General features: G+C 45.2%; 9 protein-coding genes across 9 annotated transcripts; 4 read left to right on the plus strand and 5 right to left on the minus strand.

The window, feature by feature from the left end:
• Window positions 1-158: 158 nt before the first annotated feature.
• On the plus strand, window positions 159-1,429 carry TRUGW13939_07945 (uncharacterized protein; the record flags this gene model as incomplete). The annotated part of the gene is made up of 3 exons (XM_035491081.1): window positions 159-310; window positions 372-817; window positions 888-1,429. Coding segments are annotated over 3 exons (1,140 nt in total), but the record flags the coding sequence as incomplete, so codon positions are not given.
• Window positions 1,430-2,062: 633 nt separating this feature from the next.
• On the minus strand, window positions 2,063-3,893 carry TRUGW13939_07946 (uncharacterized protein; the record flags this gene model as incomplete). The annotated part of the gene is made up of 5 exons (XM_035491082.1): window positions 2,063-2,237; window positions 2,300-2,466; window positions 2,532-2,642; window positions 2,701-3,554; window positions 3,608-3,893. The coding sequence occupies 5 exons, from the start codon at window positions 3,891-3,893 to the stop codon at window positions 2,063-2,065; spliced, it is 1,593 nt and encodes a 530-aa protein (XP_035346975.1).
• A 1,347-nt stretch (window positions 3,894-5,240) lies between these two features.
• Window positions 5,241-6,669, plus strand: TRUGW13939_07947 (uncharacterized protein; the record flags this gene model as incomplete). The annotated part of the gene is made up of 2 exons (XM_035491083.1): window positions 5,241-5,864; window positions 5,926-6,669. The coding sequence occupies 2 exons, from the start codon at window positions 5,241-5,243 to the stop codon at window positions 6,667-6,669; spliced, it is 1,368 nt and encodes a 455-aa protein (XP_035346976.1).
• Window positions 6,670-7,024: 355 nt separating this feature from the next.
• Window positions 7,025-7,942, minus strand: TRUGW13939_07948 (uncharacterized protein; the record flags this gene model as incomplete). The annotated part of the gene is made up of 1 exon (XM_035491084.1): window positions 7,025-7,942. One exon carries the CDS (start codon window positions 7,940-7,942, stop codon window positions 7,025-7,027), a length of 918 nt encoding a protein of 305 aa, XP_035346977.1.
• A 410-nt stretch (window positions 7,943-8,352) lies between these two features.
• On the minus strand, window positions 8,353-10,288 carry TRUGW13939_07949 (uncharacterized protein; the record flags this gene model as incomplete). The annotated part of the gene is made up of 3 exons (XM_035491085.1): window positions 8,353-8,446; window positions 8,502-9,998; window positions 10,071-10,288. 3 exons carry the CDS (start codon window positions 10,286-10,288, stop codon window positions 8,353-8,355), a joined length of 1,809 nt encoding a protein of 602 aa, XP_035346978.1.
• A 984-nt stretch (window positions 10,289-11,272) lies between these two features.
• Window positions 11,273-12,847, plus strand: TRUGW13939_07950 (uncharacterized protein; the record flags this gene model as incomplete). The annotated part of the gene is made up of 3 exons (XM_035491086.1): window positions 11,273-11,745; window positions 11,810-12,314; window positions 12,383-12,847. The coding sequence occupies 3 exons, from the start codon at window positions 11,273-11,275 to the stop codon at window positions 12,845-12,847; spliced, it is 1,443 nt and encodes a 480-aa protein (XP_035346979.1).
• Window positions 12,848-14,370: 1,523 nt separating this feature from the next.
• On the minus strand, window positions 14,371-15,388 carry TRUGW13939_07951 (uncharacterized protein; the record flags this gene model as incomplete). The annotated part of the gene is made up of 5 exons (XM_035491087.1): window positions 14,371-14,514; window positions 14,572-15,073; window positions 15,135-15,160; window positions 15,223-15,307; window positions 15,375-15,388. The coding sequence occupies 5 exons, from the start codon at window positions 15,386-15,388 to the stop codon at window positions 14,371-14,373; spliced, it is 771 nt and encodes a 256-aa protein (XP_035346980.1).
• A 504-nt stretch (window positions 15,389-15,892) lies between these two features.
• Window positions 15,893-16,424, plus strand: TRUGW13939_07952 (uncharacterized protein; the record flags this gene model as incomplete). The annotated part of the gene is made up of 4 exons (XM_035491088.1): window positions 15,893-15,895; window positions 15,952-15,996; window positions 16,083-16,221; window positions 16,282-16,424. The coding sequence occupies 4 exons, from the start codon at window positions 15,893-15,895 to the stop codon at window positions 16,422-16,424; spliced, it is 330 nt and encodes a 109-aa protein (XP_035346981.1).
• A 200-nt stretch (window positions 16,425-16,624) lies between these two features.
• Window positions 16,625-17,528, minus strand: TRUGW13939_07953 (uncharacterized protein; the record flags this gene model as incomplete). Its single annotated transcript, XM_035491089.1, has 4 exons — window positions 16,625-16,676; window positions 16,729-16,900; window positions 16,956-17,314; window positions 17,368-17,528. The coding sequence occupies 4 exons, from the start codon at window positions 17,526-17,528 to the stop codon at window positions 16,625-16,627; spliced, it is 744 nt and encodes a 247-aa protein (XP_035346982.1).
• Window positions 17,529-17,923: the final 395 nt, after the last annotated feature.

The raw sequence follows: 17,923 nt of genomic DNA on the forward strand, positions 1-17,923 counted from the left end.
CTTTAAATGGTTGACAATAATTGACGTTACGTATCTATGTACTTTGCATATTCTTAATACCCATGACAAATATTTGCGATAACTTCAATTGGCCTCCTCGCTCCTCGGAGGATGATGCCACGGTGGAAAATAACGAGCATACAGACTGTATGACTAGGTTTCCCCTTACCCAAAAAGCCCTCGTTCTGTATGGTCTCAAACAGCAATATGTGCTCGACTCTCAGTATGCTGTTCCAATGGTGAGGAGTCCAGAAGAAATCCTCATTCAAGTTGAGTGTATTGGGCTCAACCCGATTGACTGGAAGGCTCCGTGAGTACCCAAGAATGTCAAGACTCCTAAAAAGCAGCGTCTCGCTCACGGACGATTTTAGTGCGTTCAATATTGGAATACCCAATCTTCCATGGGTCTGTGGACGAGACCTTGCAGGTACTGTTATCTATGAATCTTCCTGCTCATCGCGCCTCCGCATTGGGGACCGTGTGCTCGTACCGTCCACCGATTATCGCGACATTCGCAAAGCTGCCTTTCAGGAATACGCGATCGCCACGTATTATAATGCAGCCCGGATCCCTCCAGAGAACTCGACGCAGCAGGGGGCCACGGTGGGGGTGGCATTTGTTGCAGCTGCCCTAGCCCTGGGTGTCTCATTTGGCTTGGATTTTTCAGTCGCAGTAAAGTCATCTGGCCCTGATCTTATAGAAATGATTTCGAATGGACTCTGCGGGAGTGGAATCACTGCAGATATCCGTGATGAATGCTACTCCTCGCGGGGGGATGATAGAATCCGACCTGGAGAATGGCTTGTCATTTGGGGAGGTAAGCCGGGATTGCTTTTAACATACTGTTCTCTTTTTTGAGTAGTATTTACTAATTTGCCCCCAATAAGCATCAACAACCACCGGGTTTATCGCACTACAGCTCGCCAAACTTTGCGGGTTGAAGGTCATATGTGTGGCCGACGTTGCCCGCCATGGGACAAAGCTATTTGATGTTGCCGACCTCCTCGTTGACCGATTAGACCCTGACCGAGCAGTTGAAATTATCCGTGGGGTTACCCAAGGAAAACTTCGATATGGTTTGGACTTCATTGGATCTGATACAGCTTTGTTTCTACAGCATACACTCTGCACCAATAACAAAAGTAAGGCCAAGGCCCACTTGTTAGGAACATCTGGTCTTCCTAAGATCCAGAGCCCCGAAATTCAATACCATAGTGTCCCAATAAAACTATTCCACACATCTCCTGTGATAGGTGAGCGGCTGGTTTTGTGGTTGGAAGACTTGCTGCAGGGCAAGGCATTGGTGCTCCCGGAACTCCTCATTCGTCAAGGGGGTTTAGCAGATGTTAATACTTCCTTGAATATCTTGCGCAATGGTTTAGTTTCAGGCAAAAGGGTTGTGATTGATTTGCAAAGTCATCAAAGCTAATAGTCAGGTATATAAGGAAATCATCTCATATTGTTGCTATACTTGTGAGCATCGAGATCTCGTGTTATCTCATGTTAGCAAAATGTGTGGGACATTTACTATATACAGGTAGCAGATAATTAGCAACCTCAAGTTTCTAGACAAAAGCAGAATTGTGCCTACATGAAGTCAAAGGCCAAATATTTTTGCTTGAACATTTACAAATTTAGGGTCTAATGCCCACACCTTTACATTGGCAGAGCATGAATGTATTACTAGTTTTAACGTAGAAACTGAATGATTATTTTTGAATTTGATACAAGTTTTTAAACAGGATTATACAATAGATGACATAGTCGTCAAGACACAAAAGGTTTATAACATGCCAGCCTAGATGATTTAGATAATAGACCCACGTTAAGGTACATTATCATTTACTAGCCATTTGATGCTATACACAGTAATATACTAGTGTTTTATAAACGATTCGCAGGTGAATTTCCTATTTCAAGAAAGATGCAATCCCCCCAATCACTTTCACAGAAAAGTCATGGACGGGATGGGGAGCCGTTACCTCAATAAAAAAAATCCTCTGCACTGCTAGAGTATCAGTTTCTTTCTGCTTGAAATATAATATTACTCATGGGCTTAGGCTTATTCCGACATCTCAGAGTCCACCTTGGCAAAAATAGCTACACGGCCTTTCTCAGGGTAACCAAGTACTTTCTCACGGGTGATAGTGATGTCTTCCACTTTGGTTGCGCTAACATCGAAATCGAATCGGCGGGTTAAATACGCAACTGATAGATATAGCTCTAGATAGGCCAGACTAAATCATTATCTCTCAATCAGCTTGGGCAAGTCAGCAGTATGGACGGGGCAAAGGCTCACTTCATTCCAATGCAGGCCCGGCTTCCCTTTGTGAATGTAACGAGATACTTCGTTAAATTTTCGCCTTTCTCCGCAGCCCGAATCCACCTTTCAGGCTCGAACCTTTCCGGGTCAGGGAAAATTTTCGGATCGCGATGGACGAAATATGTGGCTGTGCTGATAGGTGTCTGATGAATCATTTTAGTTAAGCTTAAGTTCCATGGAAGTAGTGATTGAGTAGAATTTCCCATACCCCTGGCGGAATGACATGCTCCTTATATCGCAAAGCTTCATCCGGCGCAACGCGAGGAAGTCGGATTATTGGCGCATTAGACATTCGCAAGGACTCATTTAGAACAGCCGTCTAAGATTCCGTATTAGTTTTGATCATTACTTAAAAACTTTAACTCGTGGTGATATACCAAATACGGTAGCCTCTCTAGTTCCCAACATGGCACTGTGCTAGTAGGCGTAGGCAAGATCTGTTTCAGTTCATTTCGCAATTTCTCTCGGACACTAGTATCCAGGGTTGTGTAATACATTGCGTAAGACAAGGCACGCATCGTGGTCTCTGTGCCAGCGATAATGAAGGTAAATGCCTCGTCTTGTATGCGACTGAGAGTTCTCTCACTTGGCGGTATCTTTGGATCTGTTAATGCTGCAAACATGTTGTGATCACCCGTCAAGGGAATCGTGCGGCCTTGAATAGTGGCAGAAAAATGGTGGAAAATCGATTTCTGAAACTCAAATAGTGCAGCTTTCCCTGGCATTAGTTTCGCCATTACTTGTGGTGGGATAGCACGCATTAAACCATTTAGCCATGGGAAAAAACGATGATAATGACTAAATTGAGCAAAATCTTCAGTGGCATCACGAACATCGCTACGAAAATCTTTGTCTTCTAAGAAAGACCAACTCTTTCCATAGCAATAATACGTAATAACATCAGAAGTCAATGCCGCAAAGGCGCTGCAAAGGTCCACGGTACGATTTTCTTGATGGATTGCCTGAAAACGTTCTACAAGCTTTTGTACTCGCTCTTGAACAAAAGGAGATAATGAGTGTATAGAACGTTTTGAGAAGAAATCATTCAAAAGACCTCGTCGAAAGCGGTGGAGTTCATGGTCTACAGTTGCAACCATGGAATATGGAACCCCAAATGTAGGGACAAATTTTGGGTCCTTTTCACGCCTGCGTGTATTCGGAGCGTAGATCTCATGATAAAACGTTGAATCTATCACATGGACCTCACGTGGACTGACACGGACAATGGGGCCTGAAATAATTAGCCAAAATGTCTTCAACTATGCAGTTTTGCTTTTTGGTCACCGTATTTCTTGTGTAACTTCTCAATCTGAAAGAGAAATCTGCCGCCACAAATTATGTCATAGTAGAACTCATAAAGATGTGTAGCAGCGGCAAGTTTGGGGCCAGGTATTTTGGATAGAGGATGAAAATAAACACGATAGAATGTCCGAAAGACTAGAAGTGTGATCACACCTAAAAGAATAGACGAGATATGAGACCAGCCAAAATGAGATAGCTCAACATCGGAAAATTTCGTATACGAGAGCTTGACATGTGAGAGAATGATACTCGAGATCCCGGTAGCCATGTTGTATGACGATGAGATGTGCGTCTCTCTCAATTGCCAGATTTACTCGACCTTCTTGACAGTCACTAAGATTTATGTCTTGGTTGACCTACTTATGTCCACTGCTAGATCAAATTATCTACAGATTATCAAAACGCTATTATTAATTGTCATAGTCAATGAATGGGCTTTGTCTTGGCTTGATCCGCTTCGATACCAATTTTAAGCGCACTGCAACTCCCCACCGCAACATGAAGTATTATTATGGACCACGAAAACGAGAGGTCGCAGTTTTGGCTAGTATATCGAGCTAATGGTTTCATAAACCAACACTCAGTTCTGGCCATGTGTAATGACAGCTGAAGTGAGTAATTACTCGACGAGTATTTGTCATGTCTCAGTCCCACTAATTACAAATACGGGGTACTCGCTAAAGTTTCGTGATAATACTGACTTGGTACCGCGAGGGACGATGAAGTATTTGTCCTCCACTATTTTCAGAACTTTATTTCGACTCGCGCATAGGACTCCACATTTACGTATAGGTACCCATACAGGTATTGTTTGGTACAGTAAATAAAAGCCCCATATGAACATTCCCCAAGTGCGTCACTAGGGGGTAATTAATATCCAAAACAAAATATATAGCTGCACTCTTTGCTTATATAAATTTTAGTCAATATAAGCAATTATTTTGGTGGTCTCCCAGAAAGTTGCTAATGTCGAAACAGATTATGTGGAGGCAATATTACTTGAATAAAGCATATCTCTAAACACCAGAGTGCTTCTGCTTTCGTTGCACATATCAGTGTTTTACCGATCTAGATGAGAAGTCTATACTATAAGGAAATAGGCTGACTATAAACCAGCCTATCTAGTGGAGCAACGCCCAAGGTTTGGAATAAATCAATTGTCAATGCTCATACCTGTCAATCACAGATTCCTTTCTAAAAGTGTTATCACATGCCAACTACGTACTCCCAATAGTTAGTTTTTGTCTAGAGTAGTAGTGACCCGTATTAATGTTACAAACCAAAATTTAGATTTACGTCCCATAACATTCAAAGCGAATTGGCACCATACATTCTATAAATACGTGTTTATTTTTACGAAGACTGGAATGATTGTCGACAGTAAGTCGGTGGAATCAGGTCACCTGACCGCCTCTCCTGAAGAGGCCCACAAAAGAAATCCCCCCTTAGATAGCTTCAAGTTCTCTAGTAATAACATTCGTTCCTTTCATGAAGCTCTATGCAACCTCTGGTCTGTCGTTGTCGACAACAATGCCCTCGAAAGTTTGAATCGGCTTTTTCTTCAACCTGCTCTAGCCATACAAGATAGCTACCACCAGAAATAACCATTGCGGCCATGTCTGACACTCGGTTGGCTTCCCTGGAGGCCTTTCTTGATGGTCACCCAACTATAAAATACATCCCACCTTCATCTCCAGACTACCCTTCCAAGCGAGAGCAGTGGAATACTGGTCGATCCGATACTCCGTTGGCCATTGTCCAACCGCAGTCTGCTGCCGATGTGAGTGCAGTGGTCAAATATGCTAAGTCACAGAACATTGACTTTACAATCCGTACCGGCGGACACAACATTGACGGGAAAGCAATTGTGGAAGGTGCGCTAGCTATCGATATGCGGGCTATAGCATTCGTAAACATTGCCACAGACCGTCAGGCTGCTACCATAGGAGGAGGCATTTTGATGCAAGATGTAGCGACAAAACTTGGGCATGAAGGTCTGGCGACACCGGTGGGGACAGTTCCATCAGTCGGATATGTGGGTTGGGCGATGTATGGAGGTTATGGCCCATTATCTGCACACTGGGGACTTGGAGTTGATCAGATTATTGGTGCCACTATGATCAATGGCGACGGGGAGGTTATCAAAGCGGACGAGAAACTTTTGAAAGGAATACGGGGTGCTGGGGGGCTATTTGGGCCGATCTTGGACGTGACAGTTAAGATATACCCGCTCAAGAACGTAAGTCGTACCACTTGTTTATATTTTATTTGTGCTCGATCGAGAGCTAATAATCTTCTAGGTATTGGCAGGAGCAATTCTTTTTGATTCAAAGGACATCGCCAAGTCTCTTGTCGATTACAACGTCGGATATCAGAAATTGCTAGATAGCGGTCTTCCATCAGAGCTGAGTGTCCAACAGATGGTTTTCAATACCCCAACGACGAGATTATATGGAATCAGCGTCATGTGGAGCTCAGATGATTTTGAAAGAGGCCGGTTCTGGGTTGAAAAACTCGCATGTCTCGGCATCATAATCGCAAATACCGTCTCTATCCGTAATATTTCTGATTGGATGGCAGATAATGGAGCTGCCGTGCCGTTAAACGTTTATGGATCTGCCCGAACACACAATTTACGACAGATAACCCCGCAAGTTGCTGAAATTATTGGGCATTATATCACAGAGATGCCTTCTAACCCAGCCACCGTGTTCTCAATTCATCAGTTGAGAGGTCCTTCTGCAGCACCAAAGCAGAACTCTGTCTTCGCAACGAGGGAGCTTCATTACATGCTTGAAATTCTGGGGTATGCGACTGTTGCGGAGGACAGAGGAAAAGCGGAGAAATGGGGAGTTGATTTTGCGAGGGCTTTGGAGGAAAGTGGTGAGGGAAATATTCTTCCTACAAGATATATTTCACTTGATGGCTCTGATGAGGCACATTCTATTACCAGAATATTCGGCTCAAATACACAGGAAGTCCTCGCGTTAAAGAAAGAATACGATCCTAATCATGTGTTTAGGTTGACAGTGCCATCGCTGTGAGTTGTTAGATATTACTACAATGCTATATGTATAATGAAAGGGGTTTCTTCGAACGTAGGGCTATGCAAACGTCACATTTACAAGAACCAATTAAATATTAAGGCGAGTAAGTCTATCGGCAGGCAATGTTAGATACTAATATAGAGAGAAATTTTAGATTTAAATTAAGAAATCGATCACGCTTTATTGCCAAATTTTATTAGAGATTAGAGCCAACGAACCAGCATCCTGCGCCAAGAATCGCGAGCTTAAGAAATACCTGTGGGATATATTGACAGCTGCACCAAAAGACTTTCATTCTTTTGGTCAGTCAATCTATGGTTTATCCTCAGGCGCCAACAAGATATTTCCCTTTCTAATGACTTCTTGCCTTAGCCATTTTTACTTCGTCAATTCCAGCCCATATAAGCACTGCCCACTCATCTAGTAACATCTCTGTGGTGAAAATGAAGTCCCCTTCGCCTTGCCCAGGTTGAGCTAACAGTAGTGTCTCAAACGGGATTATCAAACCCCCTCCCTCGATGCTATGATTTCCATTTGCTCCTCTATTTATCAGGATTCTTTGCGTAACTTGTAGAGTCGGCTGTTGGTTGACACGTCTGTCCACAACTTGCCGTTTATGAGCGGCGATATAAACATCGAGTGTAGGCTGTGGTGACGTTGGGGCCCACGATTTAATTTCGATGTTATCGGATCCTCGTTTGATGTAAATGGTGATCCCCATTTTGACTTGACCTCTGGAGTCGTGGATCCATCGTTCCATATCCCTTTGCAACTTCGCTGCTGTCTCGGTATACCCAGCTTCTAGTGCTACCGTGGGAAACTGTCTTGCTTGAAATGCTGGCTTCCACGAACAATCAGCCTGCTTCTTGCGGTCAGGCAAAGTAATCCGAGTGGATCCAAGTTTAGAGATTTTTCGAAAAACACCCATGTTGTGGGCCAGAATGGAAAGTAGGCCCTCAAAACCATGGACCGCTTCTTCACGGGGTTGACTCGGCATTGTAATAATGATGACGTGAAGTATTGTCGAATACTCAGTTTTTGCCACAAGATTGACGTCGATGTCGTTGAGCTTGGTCGGTGGAAAGCTTTTCACAACAACGGTGAAGTCTTCAATCAAAGGTGGAGGGGGGAAGAGACTGTCTAGCGCGTATTGCTCGTTGTAGCAGTACACAGGCGTGTCGCTGGGAAGTTGCCCTAGGAACGCACCCACTGTGTGGTCGCTCGCCCGTTCCTCGGCGACACTCCTTGGTCGTGCCTCAGAATATGACATTTTGTTGTGTCAGTAATTTACAGGAGAACTGGGTATTATAAGAAAACTTCGGATATGCTAAAAGATATCGTGGTGATGTCATATCCCTGACCAAAAAAAGGTGATTTAAAGTTTATGGAAAGGGGATGTTTCGCCATATAAATTGCTTAGCCGTCAGGCTTGATCTCCAGGTGACTATGTTCAACGACGCTCATGCACTGTCGCTAGATCTTGTATTCGCTGCCGAGAGGCAAGCTGGCATTGCTGCGTTTCTTGCCGGTTGGGACAGAAAAAGAGCCAAAAAAAATGTAAGCAGGTCATTCTCTTACATAACAGCCTAGACAGAAATACGATATTCACTTCCTCTGTTATTCATTAAATCTCCAAAACTTCCAATATCTCCTCTACGCCACTCACCACCCATATAATTCTCAATTTCTATTGGGAATGAGTGGAAGGGAAATATAGTTTTCATAGCCAGCTCCGAAGTGTATGGAGTTCGTGCCTTTGAAACGAGATTCATTTCTGCCGAATGATTAGCTTTATCTTACGCTATCACGCAGATTAATGAATGACATACCTGTCATAGGGGTCATTGTGGGTGGAAAGCCCGGAACCAGCCAATTCACAAGACCCAATGTCGACAATCAACCGATCACCCTTTTCTAACACCACATTGGTTGGTATAATCTCAACATCCAGGCCGTAAACTTCGTTTGGGATCACAGAAAGCACATCTGTCGACAAATAGTCCCGATGAGGTAGCCAGGCGCGATGACGGTCATGCTGAGGATTTGTCTTTCTCAAACTCACCCGTAAATAGCCCTTTGTCACAGGCGCCGCCTCCCCTGTGGTGCCGGTATAAAAGATCTCCTCCCCGGAAGCTGAAATGTGGCGAAGGGATAAAAACAGGTCCATATCCGATGGCGTACTTCCGTACTGATCGCGGCTCGTAGAGACGTTCAGGTGACACACAATATGTCCAGTAATTTCAGTCTCCAACTCAAAGGGAGCGGACGAGAATGAAATTGATTGAGAAGAGTCATCGTCGCCAAAAGCTTTGTACTCAAGCTTGTGAGGTAGACCAGCAATAGGCTGGTTCCAGCTCAAGGTTTTGTCAGAGCTGAGATACATGTTTTTGTATTGTGTTCTCGCTATCGGCCATTCGCTTTCTTTCCTTCTTGAGAAAGTGGCCTCTCCTTCTGGGTTGTTGTATCCAACATTACCCTTTCGCAATAGCAAGTCCACCGCGGGCACTTGCCCCTTTCTTGACCATCCCACACTGTCTTTACCTTTGAGAAAGGCGTCCAAGAAGCTCAGCTGAACCTCCACTTCTTCAGGGTAATAGAATGGGAGATCGTGTCGACCTGAAATAAACCGAAGGTACTTAAATTCTGAACCGGCATGCATATAGCCCTGAACATTACCCCGGAGATGTAGCAGAAAGCCACCCCAATTCGCAACGCTGAGAACCGGCACTTGGATATCTTCGAGGTTAAAGCTTACCGAAGCAATACGTGAGTTGTCACGGAACTGGCAATCTCTCCCCACCTTCAGCCAAGTGGTTCTATTAGCCTCCAGTTCTGCTTCCGATAATGAACCTTCTACTGTATCATCACCCCAGTTTCTCGCTTGTCTTCCAGGCAAGCCGTACTGGTTTGAACCGACCTGTCGTTCCCAAACGAAATCCAAAAAGGAATTCGACAGTATTCCGCCATCTCTTATGGCATCGCGGTAAAAGTCTGAGAAGCCTTCCCACGGAACGATAGCAGCTAGCCCTTTCGGTCTTCTGGCAGCAACTTGCCATTGTGTTCCAGCAAAATAGCTGATCCCAAGTAGGCCGACTTTGCCGTTGGACCACTTTTGCTCGGATGCCCATTCTATGAGATCATAGAATCCATCAATTGTAGTTGCGGAAAGAGCATCGAGGTAGCCTGGAGATTGGCCGAGTCCAGTCTCGTCTGCCCGAACAACGACATATCCTTTCTCAGTCCAGTATTGTGGCGTGGGTGTTTCCCAAGCCGAGTGATCGGTCTTGTGCGCTGGAGAGACTTCGGCGAAGCTACCAGGGTTGAAGCTACATTTTCACATTAATAGGGGAATTAATGTCGAAAAACCCATTATCTGGGAACGCGTGGCGGCTACTCACTGTCGGTACTGTACATCTTTCCCATAAGGACCGTAAGTGACCAGAACAGGAAATCTTTCCCCTTGGTCCGAGACAATAGGACGGTAAACATTGCAGCGGATTATGCCATTGTTTCGGAGCTTGACGGTGACGTTTTTCTCAAATATATAGGAGTAGGACGAGCTGTCTTTGGTGGCAACATCAGGAAGACTCCTGGGATCGACGGTGGCAGGAGACATTGTGAAATTCGAATGGACTCGTAATATTGTTCAACAAGTTTATTTGAGCTCTTTGCTAGGATGAAAATGCGAACACCATCATAGAGGTTTTATACTCTCTGGGTTAATTTTGATAATGGGATAGGTACTACTCGGAGAGCCAATGGCCGGATTTACCGTCTTTACATCTCCACCGCTTAACTAATTCCCGTATATCCCGACTCTTGGTTTACTCCAAGGTCCGGCCTATCGAGAAACGAATACAACCAAAGAACTTCCGAGTTAGCCGAAGGTGTTTCCTATTTCTCTTTCTAGTTATTAATATCTTTAAACGTCACAAGATACACTGCGACCCCCGCACTTGGCCTAGAGCTCTACCCCGCCTTGCACCGTCTACGGTAAACGAACGACCTCCTAAAAAGCAAACTACGAGGTAATGCTTACCAGTTAAAGACATGAATACGCCACGGAGTTCTCACAGACCCAGGCGACGAGAAAACTCGCGGGCCGGCCTAAAACAGCCTGCCACCAGTGTAGCTCCTTAAAGGTACTTCGTCGTCCCTGACCAACTACCTTGTAGCCCTCTGAGCTTCCTGCTACTTCAACAATGGCGACATGTCTAACAGGATGGATTAGGTACGCTGTGCCGGTGACAAACCATCTTGCCTTAGGTGCACCCGGCTTCGTCGCCGATGCAGTTGGCCAAAAGGCACGGAGAAACAGACAGCCCCTCTAAATGAACTGCTCATTAGCACAGTGCCTGTTGAAATCTCCTGCGGTAACTTCGGGATACCGCCCAGCCTTCTTCGCCAGCTTGTAGACCTTTATTTCTCTCATGCCTACAACGCGAGTTTGCTTTTTCACCGAAAATCTTTCACACAGAGCATAGTGGATGGATCAGCTAGCAAACACGTGGTTCTGGGCGTCTGTGCGCTTGCCTCGTGGTATGAAATAATTTCTCTTTTATTCGCTCCTTATTAACCTTGAAGCAGCTTCTATGACAGGATGACTCAGGATAATAGCATCATAGATGCTGGGCTTGCCCGTGAATGGGCTACCGAGGCGAGGACGCTCGTATTCTCCGAGGTTGAATCTCCCACAGAGGATAACCTTGTCACCTTTCTCAACCTGGGCATGTTTTGGTGCAGTCAAGGAGAATGGCAACGAATGATTATTTACTTGGGAAATGCAAGTGGCACTGTAAGAGCGCTTGGCTTCATCCCCGAGTCCATTGCACATGAAATGCCCTTTGAAACCGAATTGAGTCTCCGGCGATTTTGGGCGTGGTTTCTCATCAGCCAGTTCATAAACTGGACGGATTGTTCTGCAATGTGTATTGAACACTTCGAAAACATTCCACTACCTTGCAATGAAAAAGAATTCGACTCGGGTGCTCTGAAAAGCCCACCCGTTTCTATGCGCGATCGTAAACGGACTGATAGCTTCTATGCGGAGATGATCCGACTATGCAGTATTTGGTACGAGTTTTGAAATTACCTTTTGTATGTTATTACTGATGATTTGAAGGCCTTTGGTTTGTAGGCTTGCCCATGATGATGGATTACAAATTGACAAAAGACTACGGTCTCTTCAAACGCTAGACACCAAATTGAGAGTTTGGCAAAAAGATTTGCCAGAAGTGTTTGCTTTGAGTCGAGCATGTATTCGGTCATCGAAAGAAAAGGGTCAAATTTTCTCATTGCACATCATATATCATCAAGTTATGTGTGCTTTGCACTCATCAATAGTCCCACTTTTCTCACTAAATCCCTTGAAAGGAGAATGTGGGCTTTTCCAAACGACATCAGCACAAACAGCTTTTTTCCACGCGCAAAAAGTTTCATCTATATTCATCCAGGCTGGATCATTATTCCGGTTGCCAACAGTCGGCTTTTTGGGCTACGCTGCCTATTGCTCATCAGCAGTTCAAATGCCTTTTTTGTGGTGTCAAAAAAGTCATATCAGACAAAGCGCATATTTCAACATTGAGGCTAATATGGAAGTATTGCATGCTGTTGGTAAACACTGGAAATTAGTGGCGATTTTGGTAAGTTCATATTGTTTTCCCCTAGTATGAGATTAACTGGTCTCTTATTATCCTCCCAAAATCAATAGGCAGACTTTGTGCCTGTGCTCCACAAATATCATACAGGCATGGCGTACTCCCTTGCAGATGAGACGAAGGCTTTAGATGGGGCTGAGTTGAATAGAAACAGAGGAATGCGGTTGAGAGCAAGGGCCTCGATTCTTGGTTATAACAAGGTCGTTGGCTACAAAGGTTGGAAACAGGGCCATGGGGGAAAGACCTGCTTGGACCTCGATTTGGATGATGACTCTGAAAAACAAAATGGATGTGAACGGAATGACTTTTCAGAATCCGATTCGCCATTTCCCACAAACTTGGATTTTTTAAGTAGTATCCTTGAAGCGCAGAAAGAATGCTCTTTTCAAGGCCTGGATAGCTTCTCCTTTCTGCCTGAAACGCAAAATGTTGTATCGACACCTAATGAGTACTTGGATGTCTCGTCTCAAGTTGGCTGTGGAATACTTGACACTGATGATTTTTCCAATTTGTTTTAGACTAACTTTTATGGAAAGTTCACGATGTCAAATATCAGAATCAGATATTTTCCGATCTGCAAGCCACGTAAAGCTAGAGCAGGTACGTCTACTTCTAATATACGAGGTCAAACTATGGGTAGCTAGCGCTTCGACGACTAGCTTTTTTGTTGAGCAGGACACAAGAATACCATAACAGTCAAACATTTACGCATACTTATCATTCACCATTTAGGGTCTCTACTAACATACTAGTCAAAGTATTGTTAGCTTTAAGACCATCAGTAGAGGGAACCTTTACTGGAATATCACTATAAAATTCTGTTCCATGGGTAATAATGAGGGGCTACTATACAGTAGAGGGAGGCATGAAGAACCTCGATCGCCCGGCGGTGATTTTTCCACCGTGACTTGATTTGGGAATAGGAATTATGGTCTGATTTGATCTTGATAGTACTAGATATCTGAGATGTTTCAAAGTTATTTTCAATAGGAAATTGATTTGGTCATCGCTGTTACAAACTGCCAGTCAGGTAAAGTATAGTAGGTGCTAAGGCTTTCGCCGCACGGCGACCTTTGATAGGGGATGACTTGAAAAGTACTGGTAATAATTCCAAGCCGAAGATGATAAGGTAACCCTTGTTGGAGGAATGGTGACACGCCGGTAGACTTGTCGTGTCCATTTCTGGTATGTATCCTTTTTCTGGTTAGGGTTAGGGCTAGGGCTGCCCTTCCGTAGACAGCATCTAGTAATCAATCCATAGTGGTTAGTTAATAGTATGGAAGGAAATTACCAATGAATTATGGATATTAAAAAAAGAAATCTAAATCTAAATCTAGAATCTAAGGATATGCTTATACGGAGGCATGAATGGCAAGTTGTCTATCAGTCATCCCCCATTATCTTCAACCTCAAGGTCAACAAATCATTAATTTTGTTTTTCAGATGATCTAAAAAACACCTCTATGTTCTTCAGCGGTCGGCTTTCTAACTGACAGGAGCCTAAATATATGTTACGTGGTGCCTTTATTTTGAAACTTAACCAAGGCCCAAAAGAGAATTTGCCTCACTCTCTGAATGGATCATATTTAGAATTAGTAGTGCAGGAAATTATTTAAAAATATATCAAAAACCGTCCACAGCCCAATGCATTGCAGACGGCAATTGGCATCCAAACAAAGTCGTGAAGTAGATGTGTTGTATTCGATGGCATATTTGATGGGAGTTGTGTTCAGAGAAACTTTACCGCAGAGACTAGGGGATTACGTCCTTCATTCCAGGCCTCCTACAAAACTTAGCGACATGTTAATGTGGATTGTCTTAAGTGTCCAACAAAATTATCATTCATCCATAACAAGCAGACTTTCAAATCATGCAACATAGTTTTCTACCTAAACCAGTTCACATAGGAAAATTGTCAGATTCTCATTTGCGTACGTCTAAGTACACTTCATGACCTGTACTCTTTTTTTAAAAGGCTCGAGTTTCCGCTACCACCCAAGGGAATATGAATTTTCGGTACTAAACTGTCGAGGCGACCATCTTAGACGTTCTCCAGAACCTGCTCCTTGAACTCCCGCTCGACCTTTTGGCCCTTGTCATCAGTTGTCGACTCGCCGTGAAGGTTGAGGAGAGCACCAAGGTCGAATTTGGGTGCCTTGAGAAGCTTGACCTTGCGGATGTGGACCTAAAACCAACGCGTTAGAATACGGCTGACAGAAAGTTGTAGATGCATAGCACTTACATTTTGCAGAGGGTAGATGCCCTGGGTCGATTTCTCGATCTCACGGCCAATAACCTCGGGAATCAGCTTGGTGGTAAGTTGCGACAAAGTGCAGCTGGCAGCCTCGCGTTGGATGATCTCGGTCATCTTCTTGCGAATAGAGCGGATCTGAGAAGAGCGGGCGTATGTGGTCTTCTTGATCTGGTTGGGGCGTCTCTTGGTGAAAGCAATGGCGAACAAGCGGATGAGGTAGTCGTCGGTGGTCTTGACGGTAACGTTGGCCTCAATCAAAGACTGCCACTTGCGGACCAGAGACCGCAGCTTGTCCGATGTGAAATCCAAACCGTGGAAGTTGGTAAGACAGTTCTTGCCCTGGACTTCATCGACACGGAGCTTCACCTTGCGGAAGGCGTGGTCCTCGTCGTTCTGGAGATCGGCAAGGGAAACCTCGAAGATTCGGCCCTTGAGAGCGTCGTTGGCGTTCTTCAGACCGGTGGTTCTGTTGACAAGGGTCTTTCCAACACTGGTGGTAAAAGGGTTAGTTTTCTACGTCGAATTTTCTCTCGTCGAACGGGGTGGCATACTCGCGAATCTGGAAGGTAGAGGGGGCCTGCAAGATGGTTAGCCCACGAGAAATGGCGTGCAAGCTGGATGAATGTATTTCTCTCTTACCTTGACCGAGTATTCATCTTTGCGAGTGAAGGGGTCGACGGTCCGCTTCTTTAAGCCCTTCTTGCCTTTCGACAAGCGCTTGTTCCTGAATAACAACAAAGCATGTTAGACACAAGAGCGAGGTTTAAGAGAGGGATTGGAGTTCATCGTACTTTCCGACAGCCATGGTTGCGATGATATGGACTTGGATTGATCGCTTGCTGTCGCGGACGAGTTCGAACTATTAACCACAGATTGTCGGGTGTAAAAAATCCCACAGTCGGCACTAAGCGAGGGTTCCGCCAAGGGGGCTCCGCCCTACCTTACTAAGCAGCTGGGTCACGTGGATGTCGCCCGCCGAAGGTGTGGCTAGGTGTGGCGGATCTCTGTGGCGGTGCATCTATGCCGAGTCTTTAGCTGCGTTAGTTGTCTCTTGGTGATTATTTTCTTCTCAAGTTGTATACGTAGCATTCTTGGCCTAGTTTCTGCATTAAACTACCAAAAAAGGATTTTTCCTGTCTTTTCCTCCCTGTAGAATGATTTAATTCCTGTCTGTTCTCGCTCTATTGTTGTTCCCGCTTTGTAGGCCCGCCAATCGCGATCCCGGCTAAACGTCACTGGGCGCAACTGCTCGTGATATCAATCACCGTCCCTCGACCCCGGCCACATCAGCAACCTAAACATTCCAGACATGGTATTTTTTTTATCCTACATCATTAAAGGTTCCCTCTCACTGACATTTGTGTCTAGGGAAAACGAAAGAAGTCAAGCCGCGGCCCGCAAGGGCCTAAGAAGGTACGTACTGGCCATCCTCCATCCTCCATCCTCCATCCACCATGGTGAGGTGAACCTTCAAAGGACTGACAGGACAATCTTTACAGAAAGAACCTCTTGCGACCACCTTTGACTGCCTCTTCTGCAACCACGAAAACGCCGTTATAGTCAAGCTTGATAAGAAGCTGGGCCTGGGAAACCTGTCTTGTAAAGTCTGTGGTCAGAGATTCCAGTCAGGAATAAACTGTGAGCATCCTTTATACGTGAATGCGGTTTCTGCATGATAGTAATGAAAGTGTCCCCTAGACCTCTCGGCCGCCGTTGATGTGTATTCGGACTGGGTGGATGCTTGCGATTCAGTCGCGAAGACGAAAGCCAACGATTATGACCAACGTGACCTCCAGGATGGACTGGACGTAGATATCGAGAACCCGTCCCACGTTGACTAGGTTGTTGGGATTTTACGGCGTTTGGAGGGATTTAGCCTGGTGGAATAAAACATGTTTATATATATTTTTTTAATGTACTGCTAGCTATTGCTATGTATGGGATTACGTCAACCTCTTAACAGAAACTTGGATATGTAGGATAGTGGAAGCAGAAAGTCAACACCAGCGTTTCAACATTGACAATAGGACCGGAGCTAGATCTAGAGGGTATAATATCTGTCGCCGAAATCTCCAAGTCCGGGAATAATGTACCTATTCAGAATGATTAGCAAATATGACAAATAGTTTGTTCAACACATCGTACTTCTTCTCATCCAGTCCCTGGTCGATAAACGCAGTCACAACTCGCAGTTTTGGGAACCTCTCAGCAAAGTCCTCAACCCCCGAAGGGCTTGCAATCAGGTTGAGAAATAGAATGCGTTCTTCCGGAACCCCTCTTGATTTCAAAACTTCAACGGCCATGGTCGCCGAACCACCTGGAGAGTCGCGATATTAGTAAAAACGGCCATTCAATACGCTTCGGCTAGCTACCTGTGGCAAACATGGGGTCCAGAAGAAGAACCCATCGCTGTGAGATATCAGCAGGAAGCTTGTCGTAGAAGAGCTTTGGCTGGCAAGTCTCTTCGTCTCGCTGGATCAGAATTTTGCCGATGCGGACAGACCGACAGCAGTCTCGGAGCCCTTGTTCCATAGCTTCGCCTGCTCTCATGATCGACACACCGCATATTTTCCCCTCAAACTTGACGCCCAGATATGACCGACCAACGGGGGTGGTGACTGACTGCTCCACCACCGGAAGGTGGTTCAGGCCTTCTTCGACGAGGAGGCGGATAATGCGATTGGAATAGAAAATGAAGTCGGCTCGGGCGGTCTGTTGGTCTCGGATCATCCTATTGCTTTTTATTAGCAGGTATCAGGGCATGACTGGGCATTGGGCTCTGACGTGAGGAGCGCGATCAATTGCGGCGTCTGCGGTAGAACGTGGACATTGTCAAAGCGCACCTCCTTCGAAACAGTCGCTGTGGGCTTTTCCCTGTCTGGTCTATAAAACGGACCTACTCCCTGGGCAGGCGAGGGGATTTGTTCAACTTGTTTGGCGGCCATGGTTTCTCTCGAGAGCGTGTAGAAGTGGCGGTTCGAGGATTGCTGGGAATCCTTTTGGCGGGAGCGGCGACTGATCATGCGGGCACAAGTGAAGGAAGACTTGGAGCTTGCCCAACACCGGCATCGTTTTAGATATTCTTTGGGACATCAGCCAGCAATACTCGAGACGAGATCAGCCCCCCAAAGAAAATCCATAGCCATACAAGGAATTTGAGCACCACTGCCTGATTTGATTATTCGGGCTCGGAGATACTACTGGTAGAACTGCGGCTTGAGACGCAGCTGCGCCAAGCCAAGAAACGTGTAATTGATTGCTGAATAACTATACTATGCATTAACAGGAAGTAGTGTTTGCTCGATAAAGTCTCCTCGATATAACAGATCAAAAGCCAATC

This window comes from Talaromyces rugulosus, chromosome IV (assembly GCF_013368755.1).
Source record: "Talaromyces rugulosus chromosome IV, complete sequence".
Lineage (NCBI taxonomy): Eukaryota > Fungi > Ascomycota > Eurotiomycetes > Eurotiales > Trichocomaceae > Talaromyces > Talaromyces rugulosus.